Here is a 25,639-nt window from a genome sequence, read left to right on the forward strand (position 1 = left end):
CCTCCCCATAGAGTGTGAATGGCCCCTAATGAAGTCCTGAAAACAGGAAACACCTGCCCACAATACAAAAATCTCCCACAGATCTGTCAGTCTACTCCATACACATCAGACCAAGGCAAACAGATGTCAGAAAAAATCCAACACAACAGATTTTGGTTCTGACCAACATTAGTAGATGGTTGATGTATGGGACGACCTGTCATAGGTTTATGTGCGACCAACAGCAGACAGTCCAAAATCTGAGCTTGTCTATTTGGGTTATTATATTGTATATCGGCTCAGCAGCCATATCATTCCAAAGTAACGTTCAACTTTATTTATCAATGTTGTTTGTTTCGCTGATTTTGTTATGTGACATACAATCCCATGTATGTTGCATGTATGTCTAAGGCTATGTTCACACAGTGGAAAATAAAGAGGAATTCTTCAATTTGTACCACTGGCATGTTCACCTGCGTTCGGCAGTGACCAGATGCTGATGTAGTGCATCGGCCTTCCGTCCAGATGAATGAATCTAATCAGCAGGAAGTCTCAAGCCGCAAACTCCGTAGCTGAATCAGTTGCAGAATCTGCGACAAGATTGAGCAAGACACTTCTATTTTCAATGGGAAGCAGAATTCAGCTTTAGGCCAGGGCCCCACGGGACGTAAACGCAGCGATTTGCCCGCAGCGGAGACGCTGCGGGAAAAATCACGGCGTTTTACAGTGCAAGCAAAGGGGATGGGATTCATGCAAATCCCATGCCCACTTTGCGGAAAAAAACGCAGTGCGGCTTAGCAAATCGCAGCATGTCAATTATATCTACGGAAACGCCGGCGGCTTTCCCGTAGATATAATGGAAAGAGAAAGTCCGCGGAGGAAAACTGCGTGAACTTTCTCTTCAAAGCACTGCGGAAAGAACTGCAATGTGATCACGCAGCGGTTCTTTCCGCAAGGCTTTAGCGCTGCGATTATGGCCCGTGGGGCCTTAGCCTTAGGGGAAATAAGGCATTGCCAGAGAGATAGTTCCATTGATGGCTAATGCTCATCTGACAGCTATTGAATGTACATGGCCACCTTTATGGTCAGTTTTAGACATCTATAATAGGTGCATGGATGTCCCGACAATGTAGCTGAACCATAATCTGATGTCCACAGGGTTCTATAGGGATTTCATGTTTTTACAACCTATACCTGAATATTAGTATAAATATGACCATATTGTGGGTCCATGTATTTAGTTGTTGGATGGAGCTTATCATGTTTAATGAGAAAAGTCTTTCCTATTTTTCTTTTACACAGTGATAGACACCTGTATGGTTTGTACACAGACCAATATTATGTACATGAGCTGTAAGACTGCAGTATGTATCACGACTGTCCAACATGGCTAATTTTAATGCAAACAGCACAAAAATTCTAATTTTAACATTACATTAACAGAGCAAATAAATAATTTTCATATCCCCTATTAATATATTAACATACACAATTTTGTCAATTTAAATGAAATATCAATTGAAATGTTTATTATACAACAATTTGTGCCCTCTATATATTGCATACATCCGTGAAGATGGGAGGTATCCACGCCAATAGTAGATCTTGAGATACAGTACAATAGTATCTCAACAGTTCACACCTGACGATCAACATGGGAGAGTACATGGCACTCGGAATGTGGACAAGGAACATCTTGCAGATTCTCCACCTCTGCAGTAGCGAAAGGGTCTCTCCATGACGTTATACTATAGACTAGTCTTCAAACTGCTGCATCATAAACTTCCTGCTGTACTCGTAGGCGACAAAGAGCGCTCCGTTGGCGGGGAAAGCTCTGATTAATGTTGGTTTTAGGCCAGAATATAAAGCCACAATACCTGGAAAAAGAAGGATATGAGCGCCTTAGTAATAACATAGCATTGGTTGAAGTTGTACGTGGCCCCTGGTAGCTAAATGCCCCACTGCCACATGAAAGGGCACCAGCACTCAGACTAGCGCTCGTTCTACGACTGGGGTTTCTGCCCCTGAACCTGTTTAAAAATGCAAGCAAGACTTCTCTCCTCATTTTTCAGGTGGAAACTCGGCGGACCCCGTATAGTTTAGGGGTTCTGTGGGTAACCGCTTTTTAAGCAGGTTAGCTTTCTGTATTAGGCCCCTTTCACACAGTGGAAAGTGAAAAGGATATTCCTCTTCAGTTTCCGGCGCCAGCTTTTTCATGCGGCTAGCTGAGACAGGATGACGATTCAGTGCATCAGCATTCTGTCGCGCCATCCCGCTCCTGATTAGGCCTCAATGAATTGGCCTAATCAGGAGGGAGTCTTGAGCCGCGGAATCCACCTGTAGATAGGTTATGTTGCTTTTTTTCTGCTAGCGAAAAAATAAAAATCGCTAGTGGAGAAAAACTGCTAATGACTCCCATTGAAATGAATGAGAGGTGTTTTCTGCCACGGATTCCACAGGTGTTTCTTGAGGCAGATTCACACCTGTGTTGGAGTCTCTATAGGAGGCTTCACTATAGAATCTGCTTAAGGCCGGGGCCCCACATAGCGTAAAAGGCGTGGAAAAAATTGCGGCATTTTACAGTCAGAGCAAAGTGGATGGGATTCTAGCGATTGCAATGCCCACTTAGCGGTAAAAACCATGGTGCAGACAAGTGGCAATTTCCAAAACTGGCGCGGTTTTGGAAATCTCAGCATCTCAATTAAACCTATGGAAATAGCGACGGTTTCCCCAGAGGTATAATGGAAACAGGAAGTCTACAGAGGAAACCTCTGCAAGCTTTCTGTCTAAAGCACTGTAGGAAGTGTTGTTGATGCGTTGCCGCCACAGTTTTTCCCCCAGAGCTTTTTTTCCTGCGGTACACCACATGGGATCTTATCCTAAAATTGGTGGAGAGAAAATCCTGCATGGAGGATTTCTCTCTTTGCCAATTTCAGTATAAAACCGGGGGAATATCCGGTAGACCCCATTATAATCTATGGTCTATATAACCGCTTTTTAAGTGGACAGGGTGTAAACCTAGTGTATATCTACGTTTCACCCTTGACCCCACATGTTTCATTGTTGGCTTCAAAATTGACTGACCATACTTCTGATTTAATTTCATGTAAGCCCTTTCACAAACTTTATGCAACCATACAGTATATCCTATTACCGCCATGTTGATCTGCTTCCCTCTTGATAAACAGATGGACCAGCTGACACCAGCTCAAGGCACCAAAGTTAAGGGGCCAGTTGTGTACCAAAGTTACGAGAAAGAGGTATGTGATATGTAAAATCATATAGGAACCATCTGCGTGAATTATATCCAACCACAACCCACATTTACACTGCTATGTAAAGCCCCTTGAACACGATTGTGCGCTAGGTCAGTGTGTTGTCCGGGTTTTGCCAGATAGCACACTGACCTTTTCTGTGGGCCCGTGGACATGACCGTGAATTACACTGTCCCGTGTGTGGGGACAGTACGGGCTGCAAAATATGGAACAGGTCCTATTCCTGTCTGATTTTGTGGCCCTGCTTCCGTGACTCCTATTCATTGAATGATTGGGGCCATGGAAGCATGGTCGGTGCACATGGATGGCATCGCCAGTGCGCCAGCCAACGGCTAGCACATGGTACTAATAGAGAAACAATCCATATTTCCTACAGTTATGAGTGAGGGCATCTGCATATAAAATCTATCCAGGCAAATGGTGCTTACAAAGGAATAGCAGAATCTAGGATTAAGATTTGTGATGGATTATGTGAGTTTCGACTTTCTAGAGAAGCAAGCTGTTAACTTGATACAAACCTTCATTTCTCAAAATTTGCAAAAATGTCCTTATGAATCCGGATTGTTTTCCTGTCATGGAAAGGACTTGGATTCGGGATTTCACACAATCCACTGGGAAGACAACCAGCCACAAAGAGATCCCTCCAATTCCTCCACTGATCATCAATGGCATTATTCCTGGAGGAAAATCCAAAATGGTTCCATAAATGTAAATATACTGATATTTGTAGAGGTGAGATTATTACCATTCATAGATCTATTATAACCATTAGGTAGATTACATTAAGAGTTAGGCTTCGTACGACCCAGCGGACGCCATTACAGTATAGGGTTTACAGGTTTAACTGCTGTTGAAGCAGATAGGCTCTCCATAGTTCGGATCCCCATGTGGACCTGAACAATGGAGAGCCGAATGCTAGTGTTAACCTGGTGTAACTCTGTATTTCCTATTAGGGCATATGAATATAATTTTTCGAAACCAGACCACCCATTTTTGAAGATTGAACATTATATTATATAACATATTATTACAGAAGAATGTGAAGAATAATTTTCATACCTAATTCATCTTTAGATTTCCCACTTCTTGTAAAAAATGAGCGACCTAATTCATAGCCCCCAAAGAAGAAGAAGTATCCTGGAACCTCTCTGAGTAGAGTGCTGGAGAGTCCATGATAGAAACCCATTGGACCATCTGTGTGCAGAATATTCTTTATCACTGACCACACTGTACTATGGAGAGAGGATCGATATTTTAATGAGCACTTTTCTGGATAAATCGCAAAAAGTTTTACATACGGTACATCGCAACTCACTTGTGCCCTTCTATAATCTTTCCAGATAGCTGCATTTCATGCATGGCCTGAAGACGACATTTCACCAGTTCTGTGGGACAAAGGGCCAAGGAGGCAAATGCTGCTGCAAATGAGCCTGCGGTCGCATTGTGCAAGTCACTGAAACGTAGAAAAAACACATGACCGTCACAAGTCACCATTGTGTGTCCAATAAAAACTAGAACTGTTTTTGGATAATCATCATTAATATGATTTAGATTATGCTACCAGTAAGATATGGTAGAAATGGTTTACTGGCATGGAAATGTACACTTTTCAGCCAGTGATATTCCTTGGGACATTTATTTTAAAGGGAATCTGTTCGGTTGATTTGGGATACTACTGTATATCACCCACAGGTCCTTGTGGATGGGGGGGGGGGGGGTGGTTAGTATCCCAAATAGCCCTGTTGCAATGATAACTGTATTAAAAAAACCTGTTAGACCTGTCTAGAGAGGAGTCTCATCAGACTCCTCTCTGGTGCTCCTGGCGCCTGTGCAGTTGTACAGTAAAGCTAGGGACGTACAACCCCATCTTATTTGCATATGCGCCCAAGGTCCAGAGGATTCACCATTAATGAAGAAAAAAAAATCAACAGGTTATTTGAAGAGTTATGCTAAGTTCACAAATACCCTATCCACCTCAAAGTGAATAAGTTGTAGAATAGTGGGGGTTTGACTGCTGGGACCCCCATCAATAATGCGAAAGAGGTTCCCTTTTACACTATCCAAATGGATCAGTAGGCAGTGAATGCACTTCTGCTCCATTTAGCACTGTTGGACTGCTACAGATCACTCCACTTTTCTTCAGCAGTCTCCTAGAGATGAACAGAGAGGCTAGCAAAATGTCTACATTTATACCACCTATAAGTTGACTTACTTTGCTCCAGAGAACACAGACATCTTAAAGTGCACCCCCATTTATAAAGCAATATTCCATAATGAATTGTACATGTGAATAAATAAAACATTATATATATATATATATATATATATATATATAATATCTTATAAAAGAAATCTTTGCTTCTTCTCAACTTATTAGGCCGTTTATTTATATGTCTGTTTACGTATTCAACATACACACAGAACTCTATGGAGAGGGGGAGGCTGTTAATTGATTTATTGCCTCGTTTGGAATCTTATCTTGATTTAGTGCCTCATTGGGAAACATAGCAGTGTTAAAAGAGTTCCTTGACTCACAGTGTAGTAGGATTTAGAAGCTACAGTTAGGGGGATGTTACAAGAAAAGATTATTTTGTATGAGCACCAATAGGCTACAAATTGTGTTGATCAGCACTTGTTCTGCATTGGTCTGATAAATGATACAGAGCACGTGCATTAAAATGATTGTTCCTCACATAGATGGGCGAATTGGTTCATACCGAGCCGTGTTTGACTTGAATATTCCAAATCGTTGGTTTTATTTTCAGAAACTGAACAAATGGAGATTTGTCTTTATACGCCATAGTATAATGGGTGGAGGCCTAGGGGAGGTGGAAAACAAAAAAACAAACCACCATCTATTCTCATTTTCTGTTACCTCTTTTGCATCTCCTTGCGGTGTCTGGTGCAGTTCTTTGACATCATTGGCCCAGGCACAGAGCTGAGGGCCTGTGATTGGGCCACCAGCGGTTACATGGGAATCCAGAGCGGCATGACGTCAGATTATAATAAGAGTCCCCAAAGCATAATAATGTCACTTTGACATTGGAATACCTTTAGCAGTGTTTGCCTTAACTGGATACATAGTTTCCTAGGAACCCTAAGAGTATTCTACACTATGTTTTATAGATAGCTTCCTAAGAGCCCTGACAATGTTCTACACTATGTTTTATAGATAGGTTCCTAGGAGTCCTGACAGTGTTCTACACTATGTTTTATAGGTAGGTTCCTAGGAGCCTTGACAGTGTTCTACACTATGTTTTATAGGTAGGTTCCCAGGAGCCCTGACAGTATTATACACTATGTTTTAAGTCGATCTAAGGTGTAGTTCGTACCAAAACGAATCAAGAACCTGAGCTGCGACTTCAGTGGAACTCCGGAAGAGACCAGTTGAGTCAAATGGAATGCGCTAGGATCGAGGACAGGTGAGTATGAATTTTTACATTTTTTCACTGCCCAAGGCAGAGTTAAAAGTCAAAGGGGTTGTCCATTTTTGCCTAGACACCCCTTTAAGTGTAGTAAAGCTACTCTATCTTTTGCAATCATAAATTTTGGAATTTTGACAGAAATAATCAATCTTTAGGACTCTATGACATACAGATATTCATGGCCATACTTTTGGTTTCATGTAAAGTACCCACCTTCCCTATTTATAAATTGAACTGAGACCGTCCATAATAATGAAAATTGTCATAAAAATGTGAAAATTGTACAGCATACACTTAAAGGGGTTGTCCTGGCGAAAATGGACACTCAAATAATTTTTTTTAAATTGGCCAGGGGCAGTGAAAAAAAAAAAAATTACACTCACCTTTCCCTGGAGTTCCAGTCCCGCACCTTCATTTTAGTCTTCCGGATGAAGTCCCTGCTGCATGTGACCACTGAGGCCACTGATTAGGGAATGGAACCGGAATGTTACAGCCGGTTAGAAACTTCACAACAAGAAGACAGCCGAGCTGCAGGACCGGACCGCACTTGGAGGACTCCGGAACATTGGGGACAGGTGAGTATGATTTTCATCTCCCCAGTCTATAATTGATTTGTCCGGACAACCTCTTTAATGCAAAAAAAATGTAAAATGCAAATAAAAAAATGGCAGACCAGTGACACTTTTACTTCTGAATTGCTGACATCATAATCCCATATCACTGGTTCACTGCTTTTCCCAAATCTTACCTGAGAGGTGTATTTTTTTCCAAGCCCACAATCCTTCTCACAACTCTCTGACAGAAACCATAGCTCATGAAAAGCACAGAGTTCTCTGATATGTTTGCCAGAAGAGCCGGACTGGTCCCTTTGTAGAAACCTCTGAACCCCACTTGTTTGTAGGTCTTTGCCGCACAGTCTATAAGGCCTCTGTACAGATTAGGGAACGTCTGCATTTTCACCTTGGCAGTGTCAAATGGCTGTCCGGTCAGAACACATGCTGTTCCTCCTGAAATAATAATGCAAAGGGTGTATAGTAAAATCCTTTCATGGCATGGAGTCTCTGGTTAACTATACACAGAAGGTAGGCCACATCCACTGATCCACTATGGCACTTGTACCGTTTGTATATGGATACGGACATATGTGGCTTCAACTACAAATGTGCCCACCCTTACCTGTCTATGAATTTCCTGAAAGACACCAATTTTGTCAAGATTCTTGCACAGAAACTTAGCCTTCACACGATGTAACGCTGCGCTCATTCTGATCGTAAAAACACGTTCAGAATGAGTGCGTAAAAAGCAGCTCCCATTGACTCGAATGGGAGCCGGTATACGTGCACTCCCTATTGAAATCAATGGGTGGCTTTTTTCCCTATGCTTTCAATGTATTACGCGCATAATACAGTACATTGAAAGCATAGGGAAAAAAGCCTCCCATTGATTTCAATGGGGAGCGTACGTATGCCGGCTCCCATTCAAGTCAATAGGAGCTGCTTTTTACGCACTCATTCTGAACGTGTTTTTACGATCAGAATGAGCGTAGCGTTACATCGTGTGAAGGCTCCCTTATAGTGTAAAAAAAGCCTGACAGAATAGTAGAAACATTTGTTTTTTCAAAGCTGGTTATCTGATGCCACTCATTTTGGGATGCCCCATTCTGAGAGAAATGTTACCAGAATGGAACACCTTTTTCCTCCATGAAAATTCATGCCTCCGATGCCGAAATGTTAATTTATTTCACAATATTCAAATGAGCAGTCTTGGAGCACCAAAGGTGTCTCCATTGCTCCAAACCGCTAGCCCCCACACTGTTCTAATTTGCCCTATGTTCCCTCTCCATTCTTTGAATGAAATCTCACCTGGCCGTGTGGTCCGCTGTATTAGAGCAATATGGGGTGTATCAGTCTGGAGCAATAAAGCCGCCCTCAGTGCTCCAGACTCCTCATTTATGTACTGTGAAATACATGAAAAACCTCACAATGGAGGCACACATTTTCCCAAGGAAGAAGCCCTGACACTCAGGTGAGCCTGAACTAATTGTTTTGCTAGTTTAATATGCTTCACCATGGTGACACTCACTTTAAAAGAATAAAGGTACATCAGGGTAAGAAACCCATGGGAAGGGTAGGATAATGCACACACTTGGACATGAAACTCCGTATAATTGGAAACAAATATAATTTTTATTTGGGTACCGAGTAGAGACGAGCAAACACTGTTCGGATCAGCCGATCCGAACAGCTTGCTCCCATAGAAATGAATGGAAGCACCTGGCACGTACGCTTGCCGGCGGCCGGTCGCTTAACCCCCCGCGTGCCGGCCACTTCCATTCATTTCTATGGGAGCATGCTGTGAGCGTGCTGTTCGGAACGGCTGTTCCGAACAGTGTTCGCTCATCTCTAGTACCGAGCACTACTCGTTTCAGGAAATATACTTTTTTCAAGTGCATAAGATAACTAATGTTGCTAGCCAAATGGACTCACTTTAAAAGAAATTGTATAAAGCAGAATATATGCAGCTCTGACCACCATGGAATGACCTGTATATGTATTGCTGGATCTATTTTACGAGCAAATGGGCTGCACGGAGAAACCCCCGGACTGTTTCACGGGGTAGGCAATAGTCAAAAAAACAAAAAAATTACTCCAGCATGCCCAATTATATATAAAATATAACTTTTACTTCAAAAATTTAAAAACATAGTACAGACATGGATCCAGGCATGTACAAAAAACAGAAAAGCTTAAGTGTTACGGGAACAAGGATGAGGTCCCTTATTCATAGCTCAGCTATGTACTGACTGTACTATGTTTTTAAATTTTTGAAGTAAAAGTTATATTTTATATATAATTGGGCATGCTGGAGTAATTTTTTGTTTTTTTTCACTTTAAAAGAAGTCCTTTGGTATTTTATTGTGCTTATTTCTTATACAGTCTTAAAGGGGTATTCCCATTTCAGTATTTCTGACTAGATGCATAGAACCTGAACCATGAGAATAGAGCACTGTCTGTTCCTAAAAGTCATTGGAGAAGGTTTGCGCATGCGCGTGTATTTCCATTCACTTGTATGGGAGTTATGGACATAACTGAAGAGGCTTGGTCGCCTGCTGCTGTACAATTGAATGGGATGATGCACGCATGCACAGCATACTTTCTGGAGCATACATGGTCCTACTCTCGAGATAGATGAAGGTCCTAGAGGTGGGACGAGCATCTATCAGGTATTTATAGCATATAGAATGGAAATGGCCATAAATATTGTGATAGGAAAAAAATGTATACACTGGATTCTTGAAAGGTAGACCTTGCCTAGTGTATATCACTTACAGTGACAATGTAATAATCTCACTTATCAAATGGAATCTGAGATAACTAAAGAATCAGAGAATAAAGAGGAAACTATAGGATACCTGCGGCACCGGCTGTCAGGTCAATGGCAGCCTGGATGGTATTATTTGTTCTCATATTTGCTGTGTAGACTGTTGCTTGTCTTCATGTATAATCCTGAAAAAGTATAATACAATAGAAAGTAATGTTATAGAAAAATATATATATATTTCTGTTACATAAAGTCAGGTAGTAATAGGAAATGTAATGGTAAACCCAGGTCTACTAAATGCTGATCTGATACTGTCTAATACAAGCCTAGTTTATAGTCTGGATAGTCTATACAATCGGCAATTCCATAAAGATTATAGAAACCATAGGGTGGCGCTACACATTTATTGTGAAGAAGTGGCAGATTGCTACTAATTGGAGCACCAGAGAACATGAGCTGACTATACTGCTTCTTTAAATACAAAGAACCCCAATGTTTCCCGGTGAGTTTTGCCTCCAAGCATATGGCTCTCCACCATGATAATAGACAGTACCGTGTACGGGGCTGTAGCAAAGAATGGGTCAATGTGCTAGCTGTTAAAAACATGGATAGCACATTAGCAAAACATATGTTCATGTGCATGTACATGCGTAGGATATTTTAACACAAACAATCCGTCTTGTAGGCTATAATAAAAAAACGGATGTTGTACATCCTAGTTTATCTCCTTGTCCAATCTGTCCGTCATCTGTTCTTTCTTGTAGAAAATATTTGACATATGGACTGTGCACAGATGATATTAATGTGATGTCCTTTTTGCTTCATGGACCCATAGACTTTAATGGCCACGACAAGTAGAGAGAAGAGAAAAAAAATTGGTACAGGTCACAAGTGTCTTTTGGGTCATGAAAAAAACAAACTGTAAATGTCTCCATTGATTATAATGTCTGTATCCATATATTTCATAAAAAAGTATGAAAAGACCCTTGGTCAATGAAGTCCATTTGGCAACTGTAGGATCCATTATGTGACTGATCCACCATTGTGGCTTTCTCAATCAATGGTGTTCCATTTCCCTACTGCATCTCTGGAGCTCAGCCACAGTGATCTTTGGGTTCTTCTTTACCTTTCTTACCAAGGCTCTGCTCCCATGATTGCTCAGTTTGACTGGACGGCCAGGTCTAGGAAGAGTTCTGGTCGTGCCAAACTTCTTCCATTTAAGGATTGTGGAGGCCACTGTGCTCTTAGGAACCTTGAATGATGCAGAAATTCTTTTGTAACCTTGGCCAGATCTGTGCTTTTCCACAATTCTGTCTCTGAGCTCCTTGGACAGTTCCTTTGACCTCATGATTCTCATTTGCTCTGACACGCACTGTGAGCTGTGAGGTCTTATATAGACAGGTGTGCGCCTTTCCTAATCAAGTTCAATCACTTTAAACACAGCTGGACTCCAATGAAGGAGTAGATCCATCTCAAGGAGGGTCAGAAGGAAATGCACAGCATGTGAGTTAAATATGAGTGTCACAGCAAAGGGTTTCAATACTTATGACCATGTGATATTTCAGTTTTTCTTTTTTAATAAATTTGCAAAAATACCTACATTTCTGTTTTTTTCTGTCAAGATGGAGTGCTGAGTGTACATTAGTGAGAAATAAAATGAACTTTTTTGATTTTAGCAAATGGCTGCAATGTAATTCTTAAATGCATCAGTATTGTGAAACCATGTAGCTCAGGTAATTGTGTAACAGATTCTGTTCTGGCAACATGTGAGTCAGACGTCAACCCAGGTCACTGCGCTATTATATGACCTCTATATCTCATGATCTACTTCGCAACCATTCTTTGAAGGAGGACACGGTTGTATTGTTTAAATTAGTTTGGTCACAGTGTCACACCTTTACTAGCAACATGTTTTTGTGCTCCTTAAAGTGGACAGTAATACTCACAGGTATACGTACCATAGAGGTTGCAAGTGTAGCTACAATTGGGCCATAGCAGAGAATGGAATTGAGAATAGGAAGCCCCTTCACAATCTCAGTAATACTATTAAAATGAATAACCAGACATGAATGTGTAATTCCAGTTATAAACAAGTTTTCATAAATGAATAGTACAGTTTAATATATGGAACTTTGTAACATATCTTATTAAGTAAATGTTTTATCCACTATTCTGGCAGTTACTTTCTCCATATTAGTCTATAAACAAGGGTAGGGGATAGAAAATACACTCAAATAATTGCTGCTGTTACACTTTGCTATTCCTTGCTTTTTTAACACTACTAGGTTGTAGATAAGAGGCTACTAGTACACAGAATAAGGCAATATATCATTTAACCAGCTCACAGGAAATCCTTACTCCCTCTTTCCTACTCCATAGAGTTGTATGTGAGAGGCTGAATATGGAGACAGATACACAAGCAGTCAGAATGAGGGAACAGCTTAATAAGTGGTGAAGGAAAAAGATCTCCTAACGCTGGGTTCACACCAGCGTCTGGACTCCGTTATCAGGTTTCCATCTTCTACATGCAGAAACCTGTCATGCTAAGTCTGGCTGTGAGTGCCGGTGAGCATTTTGAGCTCCCCGCAGCGAAACCATTTTTTTTAAACCCAACACAGAGTACTGCATGTCCGACTGTGTCCGGTTTTAAAAAAACGGTTTCGCCGCGGAGAGCATAAAATGCTCACCGGCACTCACGGCCGAACACTTTTCAAACCCATTCAAACGAATGGGTTTGGAAAGATGCCGGCAGGTTTCCATCTCCTGCCCTGTTTTGTGCAGGAAATGGAAACCTGCAGAACGGAGACCGGGCGCAGATGTGAACGAGCCCTTAATAAGATATATTACAAAGTTTCTTATATTTATAAGCACTATTCATTTATCAAGAGTTGTTTAGAACTAGAGATGCACTTTAATTTTGCCAATGGCGCTTTCTTCTAACATAGTGAATCTATCTATCTATCTATCTATCTATCTATCTATCTATCTATCTATGTCTTCTGTGAAACTTGGTCCATACTATAACCACTACAGAACTACAGGACAGTATTTTGCTGGGAGGTAAGGACTTCTACCATCATAGATAAGTATAATTCCACAAGTCCATCTCCTAGAATAGTGATAGTAAATGCGGACAACACAAGGACCGAGTTTTGCACGGCTCAAACTCAATTGTACAAATGTAAGTGTCTAGTATGAATATATTACCTGTAGAGAAAAAAACATAGTAATCTGCACAAGCTGCAAAAAAGTCCCCTATTTTAATGGATTGTCCAAAAATTGACAGAGGCTTGACAATCCTGTTAATGACTATGATCTATGTAAAAGAGATGTGTACAAAAGACGTAAAAGCAAGACTCCGAGTATAGACAGAAAAGGAAAGTGTCTCACTCACCGCTTTCACGTGTCCTCTCAGGCTCAGCTCAGATTTGTGGGACTTGAAAGAGAACACATGGTTATGCACAATCTGTCTATTTACACAGTGTCCTAATCCCTGTCACTAAAATGACATTTTCCCCTCTGTCTGTTTACATATTCCATTGTGACCATTTCACAATTCATTCCCCATGTGATCTTCTACAGTCTCATTCACTTCTGAAATAGTGGAAACATATAGCCTAGGATATACTATATACCACTTATAACATTGACTGTTATAGTGTAACAAATTGACACTAAGAACACCGTAAAAACATAAAAGTCACATTGTTACTTCATGTTTCTATATCATTAGTCATACATATATTAGGATTACAGTCAGACCTCTCTGGGTTCTTACAGCATGCACTCCATGACCTACCCAGACTGGCTCGCATTTGTCTCTTACCGAGTCGCTTTGCTGTATGTCTCCTATTACAGTCCACTGGAACGTTTCTGCAATGCGCTCATTCTCATGTAAGGGACTTGTTTAAAGAAGCACTCTGAGAGCAAACCAAGTGACTGCCAGGACTTGCCTGCAAAGCAGAGGTGACTGTGGATTGTGACTAGCAGAAGTGCGAAACTACATAGGGGCTAATACAGTATCACGAGCGCCAGCAAAATATCACAAATCTCACTATCCTGCTGCCTCATCTGAGAACATGGTAGCAATGAGCTTGTAGCCTTCCTCCTGTATAGTTGCTAAATGTCCCAAATTTGCCAGAACAGAGACAGGTTTTCTAAAAAAAATCCTGGCAAATTCAGGCATGTCCCAGCTGAAAAGGGGCATAGTCTGGGGAAACCTGTGTGAAAGCCGGAGCACTCATTATAAGCAAGGTCCCAGGCATTCCTGAGAAGGGCCTAGGGGTGTTCTGGAGTGCTGATCTTAAAGGGGTTCTCCAGGTAGTCTATCATCGTTAACTTACTCTTGGAAATCGTATGCTAAGTACCCCCAAGATTCCATCCACAAGTCACATGATCAGAACTAGCACCTGGCCACCGAATTGCCCCCTCTCCTCATGACTCTCCCATGTGCAACTCTAGTTATTTGTATCATGGGGGCTGGCTGAATACATCAGTGTAATACTATATAAACCAGCCCCCAGTTAAGAGGAGGAGTGACTAGGGGACCAGATGTTGGTTCCAATCATGTGATGTGGAGTTGAAACCAGCCAGGAACCATTGGGTTCATCGTATATAAAACCCTGGAAAAAGTAAGTGATGATAGACTCCCTGGATAACTCTTTTAACCATCCATATTTTATCAACCTCAAAGTTGGTATGTTGTCTGCTATTGATACTGTGACCTATTCTATCGTTTTGTGGGGAACTTCTCTACCATTAAGGGGCACTAGATCCTATAAACATTATTTAATGTTGCCCAACAACCAACCACTTTATAAGCAGCCAGGGTATCTCACTCAGGTGGAATGGCTTGGGTCTCACTTCAGCCCTGGCGATCTCCCTTGGATTGCTAATAAGCCTCCAATTGGGTCTCCATCTCTAGATAAGAGAGGGCTTTTTTCTACTTGTCTTGTCATGTACACTTTTGCAACACACACTCCATCCAAAACTGGTATGTTGTCTACTTCAGATGTAAATGTTGAATGCCCCATTGAATTCAATAGGGGTACACCTTAGACTACTCTGCAGTGGATCTTCTAGACACCCGCTGCAGATTCGATATGTGAACCTACCCTAATGGGGAAAAGGTCCACTCTTTAAAGACCTATGTGAGATATGCAACTTCTTAGATTTAGTGCAGATCTCTCTCTTAGCATATTTACTCCATGATATTACTCCAAACTAGACTTCATACTTAGGGGTGTAGCTTGAGGGGGTGCAGAGGGTGCAGTCACACCGGGGCCCAGGAGCCTTAAGGGGCCCATAAGCACTGGCATCAGTATTGAGATTGCAGCTTCCATCTGGCCCATAAGTCAAGGAGACCCACAGATTACCCGAACCACACTAAGGTGGATTAAACTCCTTAGCACCAATAACCATCACTATCAAGAATTCACTGTATGGATGAGATAGGGGGCCCCGGACAAAAGATTGCACCAGGGCCCATACTTCAAAAATACATAAACTATGGATTATCAGTGGTATACAAATCCTAGTAATACAAAATGTATTCCAGTCCGCACTCCTGAGATGTATAGAGGTATACAAATCCACCTACCTATGTGATGTGTGAAAAGGTAAACTTCATCTCAATAATAGAACAATTTGTTTGCGTTTGCTCTGTATTAACATTTTAGGTACAGTCTCATGCACTGCCCCTTTCTGCCACGTACAACAATCTGAGCCATGTGCTCTGCCGGCAGAACATTCATTCCTAGAAGAAAGTGCACAGACCTCTATTTAACCTCAGTTTGCAATACAGAGATGAGAAGACTTTACTCAGCAGATTTCTGTGAGCATTTATTCACATTGCACAGTTTAGCTAAAGCTTGGCAAGATTAGATCATTAGATCATGTGAGAGTCAGCACAAAGCTCAGCCGGCGCTCAGCATTGCACTGCTCGCACATAAGAGGCCAGAGGACCTTGTCTCTGGGAAAAGTAATCCTAGAGACATTTCCACTAACACTGTAATATAGTAACACTAGATGGATATTACTAGTACAGTATTCAGTATAAAGGGACTACATACCACTCTATTGTTGCACGCAGGGGACACTCATTTTCATGCTTTATACGGCCCAGAGATCTGTGATGGCTCTTCAGACTATAGTCATGAGAGAAAAAAAAAAAAGAAGAAGAAAGTCCATCCCCTCTGAATCCTATGGTTTTACGTATTAAGACATAATAAAAAAAAAACATCTGGTCCTTCGAAGGTCTTAAAATTAGGTAAATACTGTACAACCATAAATCCATACCTTCTAGAACCACAGTTAGCAGCAATAACCCAAGTGATTATTTTCATTGCTGATGTCTTTCCTCTTTGCCTTAGCATTGTTTTAACACATGACTGAATGCTCCAGACCAGCAAACTGCCCAAACTTCTGCTTTTGGTAGTCACACTTACTAAAGATCACTTAATCAAGGACATTTGATTAGCAGAACATGACTGCTACTTCCCTTCTTAATTCTCATGGCAGCAGAGTGGTTCCCAATATTTGCACACTGTATCTGCATTTTGGCCGAGTTTTTGTTATAGCAGTAAGGACGCAACACGATTTGTCACGTGTTGTTCTTCATCTGAGGTTTTACTTACCCAGTTTTAAAATTGTCTACGAACAGATAGTAATTTTTTCGTGATATGTAAAACCATAGAATTCACAGAGGGTCTTTTGACCCTCACTACCCCCATACATCCCTCCCTAATCTCCTTGGCGAATTGAAATAGTATGGCGCTCTTTCTGGCTACAATGTTAATCCTGACAAGACTGAGGCTCTCCCTCTGAATATCCCCGATGCAACCTTGCACCTCCTGCAGTCTAACTTTGACTTTCAGTGGCGTACTCCCCCCCTCCGTTCTTTGGGGATTCATTTGTCCCCATCTCTACTCGGCTAACTATCCCCGTCTGTTTGGAGAAATATGCTCCCTTCTAGATAAATGGTGCCCCCTCAGTATTTCCCTCATTGGCCGTATTAATGTTGTCAAAATGACCCTTCTTCCGAATTTCTTGTACTTTTTTGAGCCTCTTCTCATGGTGGTTCCGCGGTCGGAGTTGCGTGCTCTCTAGAAGGTGATTTTCCAGCTCATATGGAATGGCAAGCGTCATCGTATTCCCCGCTCTGTCCCACATATCCTGCACTACTATTGGGCCTCTCATTTACGTTGCATTCCATTTTGGGCTGCATCGCGTGCCTACACAAAGTGGGTAGAGATTGAAAAACTTTGGCTAGCTCCGGTCCATCCGAATGCATTCATGTGGTCCCACTCCCCCCCTCCCCCAATCCCCCTTTTACAGCCTATTCGTATCACGCGAGCTCTGTGGCTCTCGTGTTCAAAACTTTTTACATTGGCGTGCCCATGCTCCTCCATGGTTTCCTTCCTGTATAACCCACTCCTCCCTGGGGGACTCGAAATGGCTATGGTGCGACCTTGGAGTACGCGTGGCCTCTTTCATGTAGCAGATTTAATTGACCCGCTGACTTTGGAGCTCAGGCCTTTTGATTATTTTACCTCCACCTTGCTGATGCCGGCTTCAAAGTGGTTTCACTACCAACAGATTGCTCATTTTATCTTTTCCCAGTTTTGTTCTCTTCGGGTATCCACACTTACTGCCTTCGAGAAGATTTGCCGAGTGGGTACCTCTACCGCCGGCCTGATTTCATCTATATATAGGCTTTTCTCCTCTCCTGACGGGAATACTCCTATTTCTCACAAGTACATGGCTAAATGGTGAGAGGCATTGAATAGACAGATTTCACCCGGCCAGTGGCAGGTAATTTGGTCTCGCGCCACTAAATCTTCCACATGTATTTCATTTCGTGAGACTCAGTTTAAAATACTCATGCACTGGTATCATACCCTTGCCCTGCTCCATTCCCTTAATCCTAGGCGCTGCCAGTCGAGTGTAGGTACATTATGCCATATCTTTTGGGACTGTGCCTTCATCCGTCCCTTTTGGTTGGAAGTTCAGTCCCTTACCAATGCTCTCTTTATTCAGGGAGTCCCGCTAGACCCGCTTCTTTACTTACTTTCTCCTAACCATCTAGGTAAACAAACCTCTAAATTGTTTTTATACATTTGCACCGCAGCCAAAACGCTCATAACCCTCCACTGGTAGAGGTCCTCTCTGCCCTCGGAAGCGGACCTTATTGCTAGAATTAAGGATATTTGTAGTATGAAGTACTTAATGGCATCTCTCAATCATACTATGGATGCTTTCCAGGCCCTCTGGTCATCCTGGGACTATTACTGTGCATTGCGTGTTTTCTGACTCCTCCCTCTTCCCTCCCTCCCCCTTTCCTTTATTCAATTTAGTAATGCTTTCTAATGTTTTATATGTTTTTTTTATTATGCCACACCTCTGTTTTTTCTGTTTGTTTACTTTATTTGAAAAAAAAGTTCAATAAAAATTACAGTTTCAAGAATTCACGGAGGGCGCATTTTGTTTTTCTCATGACTGTAAATGTGACTATTATAATATTTTAGAGTGTGGTGGCCTAGTGTTGAGCGAATAGTATTTGATCGAATACCTCACCGGCATAGGCATGCGTATAATCGGCCGAACACCAAGGAGTTAAACGCTTCGATGTATTTAACCCCTTGGTGTTCGGCCGATTACACGCATGCCTATGACGGCAAGGTATTTGATCGAATACTATTCATTCAACACTAGTGGCCACTATTATTCTTATGCAGTCACATTGAATTTAAGTTTATTTTTCCACTCCAATCCCACTTCTAATCTTTTTATGTATACAATGATCCTTGTTCTAAACATCAGACCTTAAGAACATATGTAACATATAGTCACTTGCATGAAACTGCTTATACCACATGGGGGGAGGTATTTGTCAAACTTCTTGTACCTATTTACTGACCCCCAGTGCATGTTTTTTTCCATTGCTTTAGTGAATATTATTCTTGTATGTATGCCAGAGCTAAGTCTTCCTACAGTCACAAAACCTTTACTTACAACATGTAAACACGACCAAACTCCATACAGTTCTCTATTACTATCTGTACGCTGTCACATGTTTGTTCATATGTATGAGAATATGTGAAATATTCTCCACATCCCAATGTGACTGAATAGGTGAACCATGTGAACAGCTCCTACCCTGATAAATGGATGTTAATATATCTGTAGGACTGGGTTGATATGCTGGATTTTGGTGACAGACTTCCTTTGAAGCGAATCTGTCAGATTCATATCCTGTTCTATTATTATGACAACACATTACAGTTACAGGTCGCCTTCCCCAACCCCTTGAGATGACAGACATAAATGCTTTCACAGCAGCCTGTCAATCTCTATCCAGGGCATTGCTGGAGTTGGGCTGAGTGTTCTGCTCATGAATATAGCCGGACTCCTACTATGAGACTTTATTGAAGTAGTCTGGACCTGGAGTTACAATATGCTTATGTAGAGCAGTATATAAAGCTGACACATCCACTTTGAATTTCTTGTACTGTAAATGAATAAGTTTAAAGTATTACTTATGAGCTATTAATAGACATAGAAATAGTCTTGTACTTATTGACATGCTGATACTACCACTTTTCTGCTGCCTTCTTAGATTTATTTTTTACATGGCATATAAAGATAGAGAGAAAACGCATGGTCAACATACATATAAAAATATTTTCCCGTATGGTGAATGCTGTAGCAGGAAAAAAAAATTAAGAGGGCCGAATAAATAAGAAAGAGCTATTAAAGCAATAGACATTCCCCAAGATGGTATATCTATAAAGTACACCTGGCCCTGCAGAAAAGATCCTGTACACATCCCTGTATACACACAGAAATATAAAAAGTTACAGGTGTCAGGCTATGGTGACTTTAAGAAAAACAATTTTTGCAACGTTATGGATTTTTGTTATGGCGTTAAAATGTAAATAAAACTATATGATTTTTCCCTGCAATCGTACCAAAACATAGAATACAGGTGACGTCATTTTGACTGCAGAGCGAACGCCGTAAAAATAAAGCCTGCAAGAAAGTCACACAAATGCACTTTTTTGTCCAATTCCACCTAATTCTGAATTTTTTCCAGCTTCCCAGTATATTATACAGAATAATAAATGGTACCATTATGAAGAACAATTTGTCCCGCCAACATTATATCCTCATATGGCTCTGCGAAGGGAAAAATAAAAAAGTGACAGGGAATAGAAATTGAAAAATGAGGTGGTACTTCCAGCTTAAACTAACTGAAGTGTGGATTTCCATCCCATATTCCAAAAGACATACTGATTGGGAAAAATGTACATTGTGAGCTCTATGTGGGGCTCACAATCTACATAAAAAAAACAAACAAAAAAAACTAACTGAAGTGTTTACACAATACACCGCATTAACTATCTTGCTCCGTTTACCAGATACTATTCATTATGCCTCCTCTGTGTTTACAGCATTTTGCCTAGATTCTAGATCAACTCCGCTAAGTAGCAGGATGATGGGGTTGGTCTGTCCACCTCTATTCTCTTCACTGTAATTGATGACTAGTAGAGTCTCTGTCAGCTCTTCAAAGTGCACTTAGCTGCTGATCCCTGGCTATATTACTACTTAATTGGTGCCACTGTTATCTCTGCATGTCAATCTATAGATAACAGTGTGCAGTTTAGCTACTTTAACCTATACATAACACAATCCTGCTCACCAACTTATTGCCAAAACCTGGAAGTTGAGGAGAGAGAAGACAAGAGAGCAGGTGAAACCCTGAGATGGGAAAAGCCTTTTAAGGTAGTAAAGACAATCACTATTTGGTACAGACAAACTGTATTTTAGGGATGGCACAAGGCCCAAATTCATTGACCAGACTTCCCCTTGGATACCTAGGGTGCAATCACCTACCCTGCCGGCCCAGGTAAGTTTTTTTCTGTTTGTCAGATTACTGCCAGATTAGGACTGGTTGTTCAGTAGTTGCCATGAGAGCCTTTGATTACCTTTACCAACATACACCTTGAAGGCTACAGACTTATTCTAGCTTATGGACTACCATCTATACTTTTTTCACACATTCTAGGCACGGAGGCCTGGTCACTATTACCTTACCTCTCAAGAACACAATGGTCGCTTCCTGTTTTCTTTCTAAAAAACAATTCAAAAAATGTATAAAATAAATAGTTGTGAAAAAAAAGACAAAAGAAAACATTAGCTTAACCTATTCAGCCAGGAAGAGGTGTAGAGGTGGCCAGGGTACGTTTGGCTCTCTCCTTTAACCTTTAAGTACTATCATGGTGTCTATCGTACACTACTATCATATACATATCATTATGATAGACACCATGAAGTTATTTATATTATCATACAATAATTCTGCTAATGGGGCTGTAAATATAACAAACCAGTACTCTCCTATCCCTAGGCCACCATCTTCAGGGGTGGCAGCTCTGTTAGTCTGTATACATGCCCTCCCAACTGAAGTCAGTAGTGGTACACCCTGTTTTTGTGATGGGACTGCTGCAGCCAATCACACACCTCAGAGGTGACCTCCTCACAGATGGCTGGTGGGAAATGGCGTTTGTGAAGAGGTGACTGCTGAGGCATGTGATTGGTTGCAGAAGTCATGTGGTGCAAACAACCCAGGGACCTATTTACTGATGAGCAGAGCTGCCGCTGCTGGAGACGGGGGCCTGGGGAGAAGCAAATGTTGGTTTATTATATTTGTGTTCCCATTAGCACCAGTATAAAATAAACAAAATGAAGCAGACAACCCCTTTAAAGTTTGGCTTAGTAATTTGTGTAAATCTCTTTGATTTGGGTGGAGATAACCAAACACATGTTCGCCCATTTCTTATACATATGGTTGTAATTGGGGTTCAGGCAGGGCCTAGCCGCAGAGGTGTCATAGAGCCTCCCCACCAATAATTGACCAATGGGACTCAATCTACCTTAATCTGACCCTTGTCCTACTGACTGGCTCATAACAAGGTGTTGTGTATTCAGTATAGTCGCTGTTATTGAGTTTTTAATTGTGGGAAATTTTAAGGTTGTCAAGTTTAATAGGTATCATCCATTGTTGGCTGGTTTCACCACATGAACATTGAGACTTAGTGAACTATTCTTCAACTAGAAACCTATACACACTAAATATAACGCTTTAATTTCTACGTCTTTATTCAACGCTCTAATAAATATTTCTGAGTGAAAGACATCTAAGACAGTTTCCACTATGCATCATGTAAGGGTGGACATTGTCAAAACTTCTAAATGGATATCTAAATAAAAAAAAGTCACTAAAGTTTGGCAAAATATTTTTTTTTCTAAAGTTTTTCCTGGATTTACTAATGTGAGGAGTGGTGAGCGCTGGAGGAGCACGTTTTTCCACTATTACCCCCTCCGCTATTGCCAATATCTCTGTAGCAGACCAGCGCAGTTGCATGCTTTCTATGTTTTACTAGGCTATACCTAGTGGCAGGTATATACTGTGTAAATACAGTATATAGACTCCGTGCAGAACTTATGACAAGAGGTTCTCAAAAGAACTGAAGCTTCTAGTTTACGGGAGCCTGGGTCTACATATTGGGGGATTACATTACCTGCAGTTGTAAATATCTTCTAGAACAATTGCTCTTGCTGTAAGGAGAATGGACTCAGTGCAAGGAAGTCTCAGCGTAAACAAATTGCCACCTGGTGCCCTCTAGAGGCAAAATATAGTTATAGCTCTGGACAGTAGACTATGGACTCCCATAAAACAGTTTGTAGCATATAGTTTGCCTGAAGATTGTACATTATATTATGCAATGGTTTTATAACTATATTTTAGAAATTATCACCACTTTATCTATTTTACAGTGCTCCTGGACACATTGTTGGCACCAAAGTATTAAAGGCCTGCAAATGGTATCTAGCACTGGGTATTCTGGGATGGATTAAATTTCTAAATTACAATAATCTAACATTATTGGATTTACTGTCCTTGATATTCTCTAGCGAAATGTTAAACAGACTGCCACCTTTTGTAGCATGCCACAGATTAAGATAGCACAACCTATATACAGTAATTCCTGTACAGTCTACATGGAGCTACTTCCACATTTCTAAGTATTGCTTGTATAAACCTGTCTGTGGTTGCTTCTACTTTGTGGTGATTCTACTATATATCTTTCTATCTATTGTGGGGAATTTAGCTTGGTAGAAGCAGTGGTGCGAACCCAAGCTGTCAGAGACAGGGACACAAAACTTGCAGCAAAGCGGTTTCTTTAAGAAAAACAGGAAAATAAATAAACCTTTACGTCAGGTACAACAATGAGCAAAATAAAATACAGCCTTAACTTCAGGCAAAATAATGGCAAACCAAAATCCTGCTCGTCTGAGCTCTAACTAAACAGAAAATACTAACTGTACATGTGGCTTACTACCAGCCACACGAAATCAACAAAAAACCACCATACCGTAACACAAAGCTCTCAGTGTCAGGACAGACCCAGCCACTTCCTCTCCTCTTATGATCTGCCCTGAAGTGCAGGCTCAAGATCTGTCTATTTGTTTGTTTATACTGTATATAGGCTTTGGATATCTGTAGCCATGTAATTACGTGCAGGGTCGTTCCTGTCATGGGGTACTATAGCCAGCTTTTGAATGGTGGTCCAATGTGCCTTTAGTTGAAAATGAGTTTTTCAAACGATAGACTCCCTTTAACGACTTCTGTAGTGCAATCAAAGATTGTTGCGTTTCCCAGCGACTCCTTTACTACTATTAGTGCATGGCGTCACAATGTGGCTGCAACTTCAAGTTGCAAAAAAATCAAACATCTCTTGACTTTTTTGGGACTACAAGTCGTGGCACAACTAGGGGTCACAATGCGACTCCATACACTAGCATAAGGAAAATGTTTGTTCTCGTACCGTGTTAGCCAGTGGGTAGGAAATATAAAAAAAAACAAAAAAACTTGATAGTCTTCAGTAGTTGATACCTTTTTAATAGCTAACTATTAATGATGACAGATTACAACGTTTCGGAACTCTAGGCTCCTTTCTCAAGTAAATTTAAAAACCATTTCTGAAGGCTCCATATTTATGTACAAAAGGACACATAGGGATAGAAGTCCAGGAGGAAGGGGGGTAGAGGGTTATTAGTTATTGGTAGAAACAATGTAAACAATTCCAGGTTCTTATCAGTTCTCAGGTCAGTGATTTCTGTAAGATGCCATAAACCCATGTGACAGATTTAACCCCTTCTCCAATGTTTGAAGCAGGGTCATAAGTTTGTACACATAAATCCGTCGCTCTTTCCTTGATTTAAAATTCCCTCTTAAAACCAAAATTTTCATGTGATCGGTGATGCATGATCCTCGTATGATCCTCATTGCAGAAATGTTTTGACACGGGAAGGTACATTCTTCGTTCTCTAATTGTATGTCGATGTGAATTCATCCGCATTCTAAGCTGCTGTCTGGTCTCTTCAACATACAGATTTTCAGTGGGACATTTGGTGCACATTATTAAATACACTAATTAGGTGTGATATTCCATGTTAGAGTTTGGTATCTCTATCCTGTCAGTATGTGAGGGCAGGTTTTGCATCTTTTCTGTTCGCATGGAAATGTTCCTGTGTTAGTTGGAGGTGATAGTGAGCTGCTAACAACCATATTCCTGAGGTTTGGTGGCTGTCTGTAGCACAGGAGAGGGAGGTCTGAGGTCTGTGATTGGCTGCAGCAGTCCCATCACATAAACAGGGAACGAAGACTGGACCTTCCCGTGTCAAAACATTTCTGCAATGAGGATCATAATATCACCGATCACATGAAAATTTTGGTTTTAAGAGGGAATTTTAAATCAAGGAAAGAGCGATAGATTTATGAGTATAAACTTATGACCCTACTTCAAACATTGGAGAAGGGGTTAAATCTGTCACATGGGTTTATGGTATCTTACAGAAATCACTGACCTGAGACCCTGAGAACTGATAAGAACCTGGAATTGTTTACATTGTTTCTACCAATAACTAATAACCCTCTACCCCCCTTCCTCCTGGACTTCTATCCCTTTGTGTCCTGTTGTACATAAATATGCAGCCTTCAGAAATGGTTTTTAAATTTACTTGAGAAAGGAGCCGAGAGTTCCGAAACATTGTAATCTGTCATCATTATTAGTTAGCCATTAAAAAGGTATCAACTACTGAAGACTATCAAGTTTTTTTGTTTTTTTAATATTTCCTACCCAGTGGCTAACACGGTACGAGAACAAACATTTTCCTTATGCTAGTGTATGGAGTCGCATTGTGACCCCTAGTTGTGCCACGACTTCTAGTCCCAAAAAAGTCAAGCAATGTTTGACACTAGCATAAGTGAAGGAAACGCAGGGCGACCTGGGCTATTTTTGGCCATTCGACAAGTTTCGCAGACTAAAATCGCTATGCAGCCCTAGCCTTAGATACATAGCCATCCTCTGCTGTCTGACTATGTCACTGGCATTCATGGCAGCTAGAGAGTTTAACCACTCAAAATCCTGATTTGCCAACGTTTTAACCCTTGATGTCCACTGACATGCTGTACACTATACAGGTAGAGTTCATAGACGGAACGCTTTCACCGCGCTCGTGTTTGCAGCCGAGCCCTGATAGTTCAGGACGCGTGTGCCCTTGCTTTGTGTTCCC

The 25,639-nt window shown here is 41.1% G+C and overlaps 1 protein-coding gene across 1 annotated transcript; it reads right to left on the reverse strand.

Annotated features, from left to right (window-relative positions):
• Window positions 1-1,529: 1,529 nt before the first annotated feature.
• On the reverse strand, window positions 1,530-15,664 carry LOC142195855 (mitochondrial ornithine transporter 1-like). Its single transcript, XM_075265923.1, has 8 exons — window positions 15,600-15,664; window positions 13,395-13,436; window positions 10,092-10,185; window positions 7,428-7,686; window positions 4,570-4,707; window positions 4,314-4,486; window positions 3,773-3,931; window positions 1,530-1,856 (listed from the first exon to the last, which is right to left on the reverse strand). The coding sequence occupies exons 3-8, from the start codon at window positions 10,144-10,146 to the stop codon at window positions 1,735-1,737; spliced, it is 906 nt and encodes a 301-aa protein (XP_075122024.1). The 5' UTR covers window positions 10,147-10,185; window positions 13,395-13,436; window positions 15,600-15,664; the 3' UTR covers window positions 1,530-1,734.
• Window positions 15,665-25,639: the final 9,975 nt, after the last annotated feature.

This window comes from Leptodactylus fuscus, chromosome 2, assembly GCF_031893055.1.
Source record: "Leptodactylus fuscus isolate aLepFus1 chromosome 2, aLepFus1.hap2, whole genome shotgun sequence".
NCBI lineage: Eukaryota > Metazoa > Chordata > Amphibia > Anura > Leptodactylidae > Leptodactylus > Leptodactylus fuscus.

Coding starts and splice junctions, on each gene's coding strand:
- LOC142195855 (XM_075265923.1), bottom strand. CDS start 10,146: ATGAGAACAAATAATACCATCCAGGCTGCCATTGACCTGACAGCCGGT. Junction 4,487..4,569: donor AAGATTATAGAAGGGCACAA/GTGAGTTGCGAT, acceptor CTCTCTCCATAG/TACAGTGTGGTCAGTGATAA. Junction 1,857..3,772: donor GCAAATTTTGAGAAATGAAG/GTTTGTATCAAG, acceptor TTCTTTTTCCAG/GTATTGTGGCTTTATATTCT.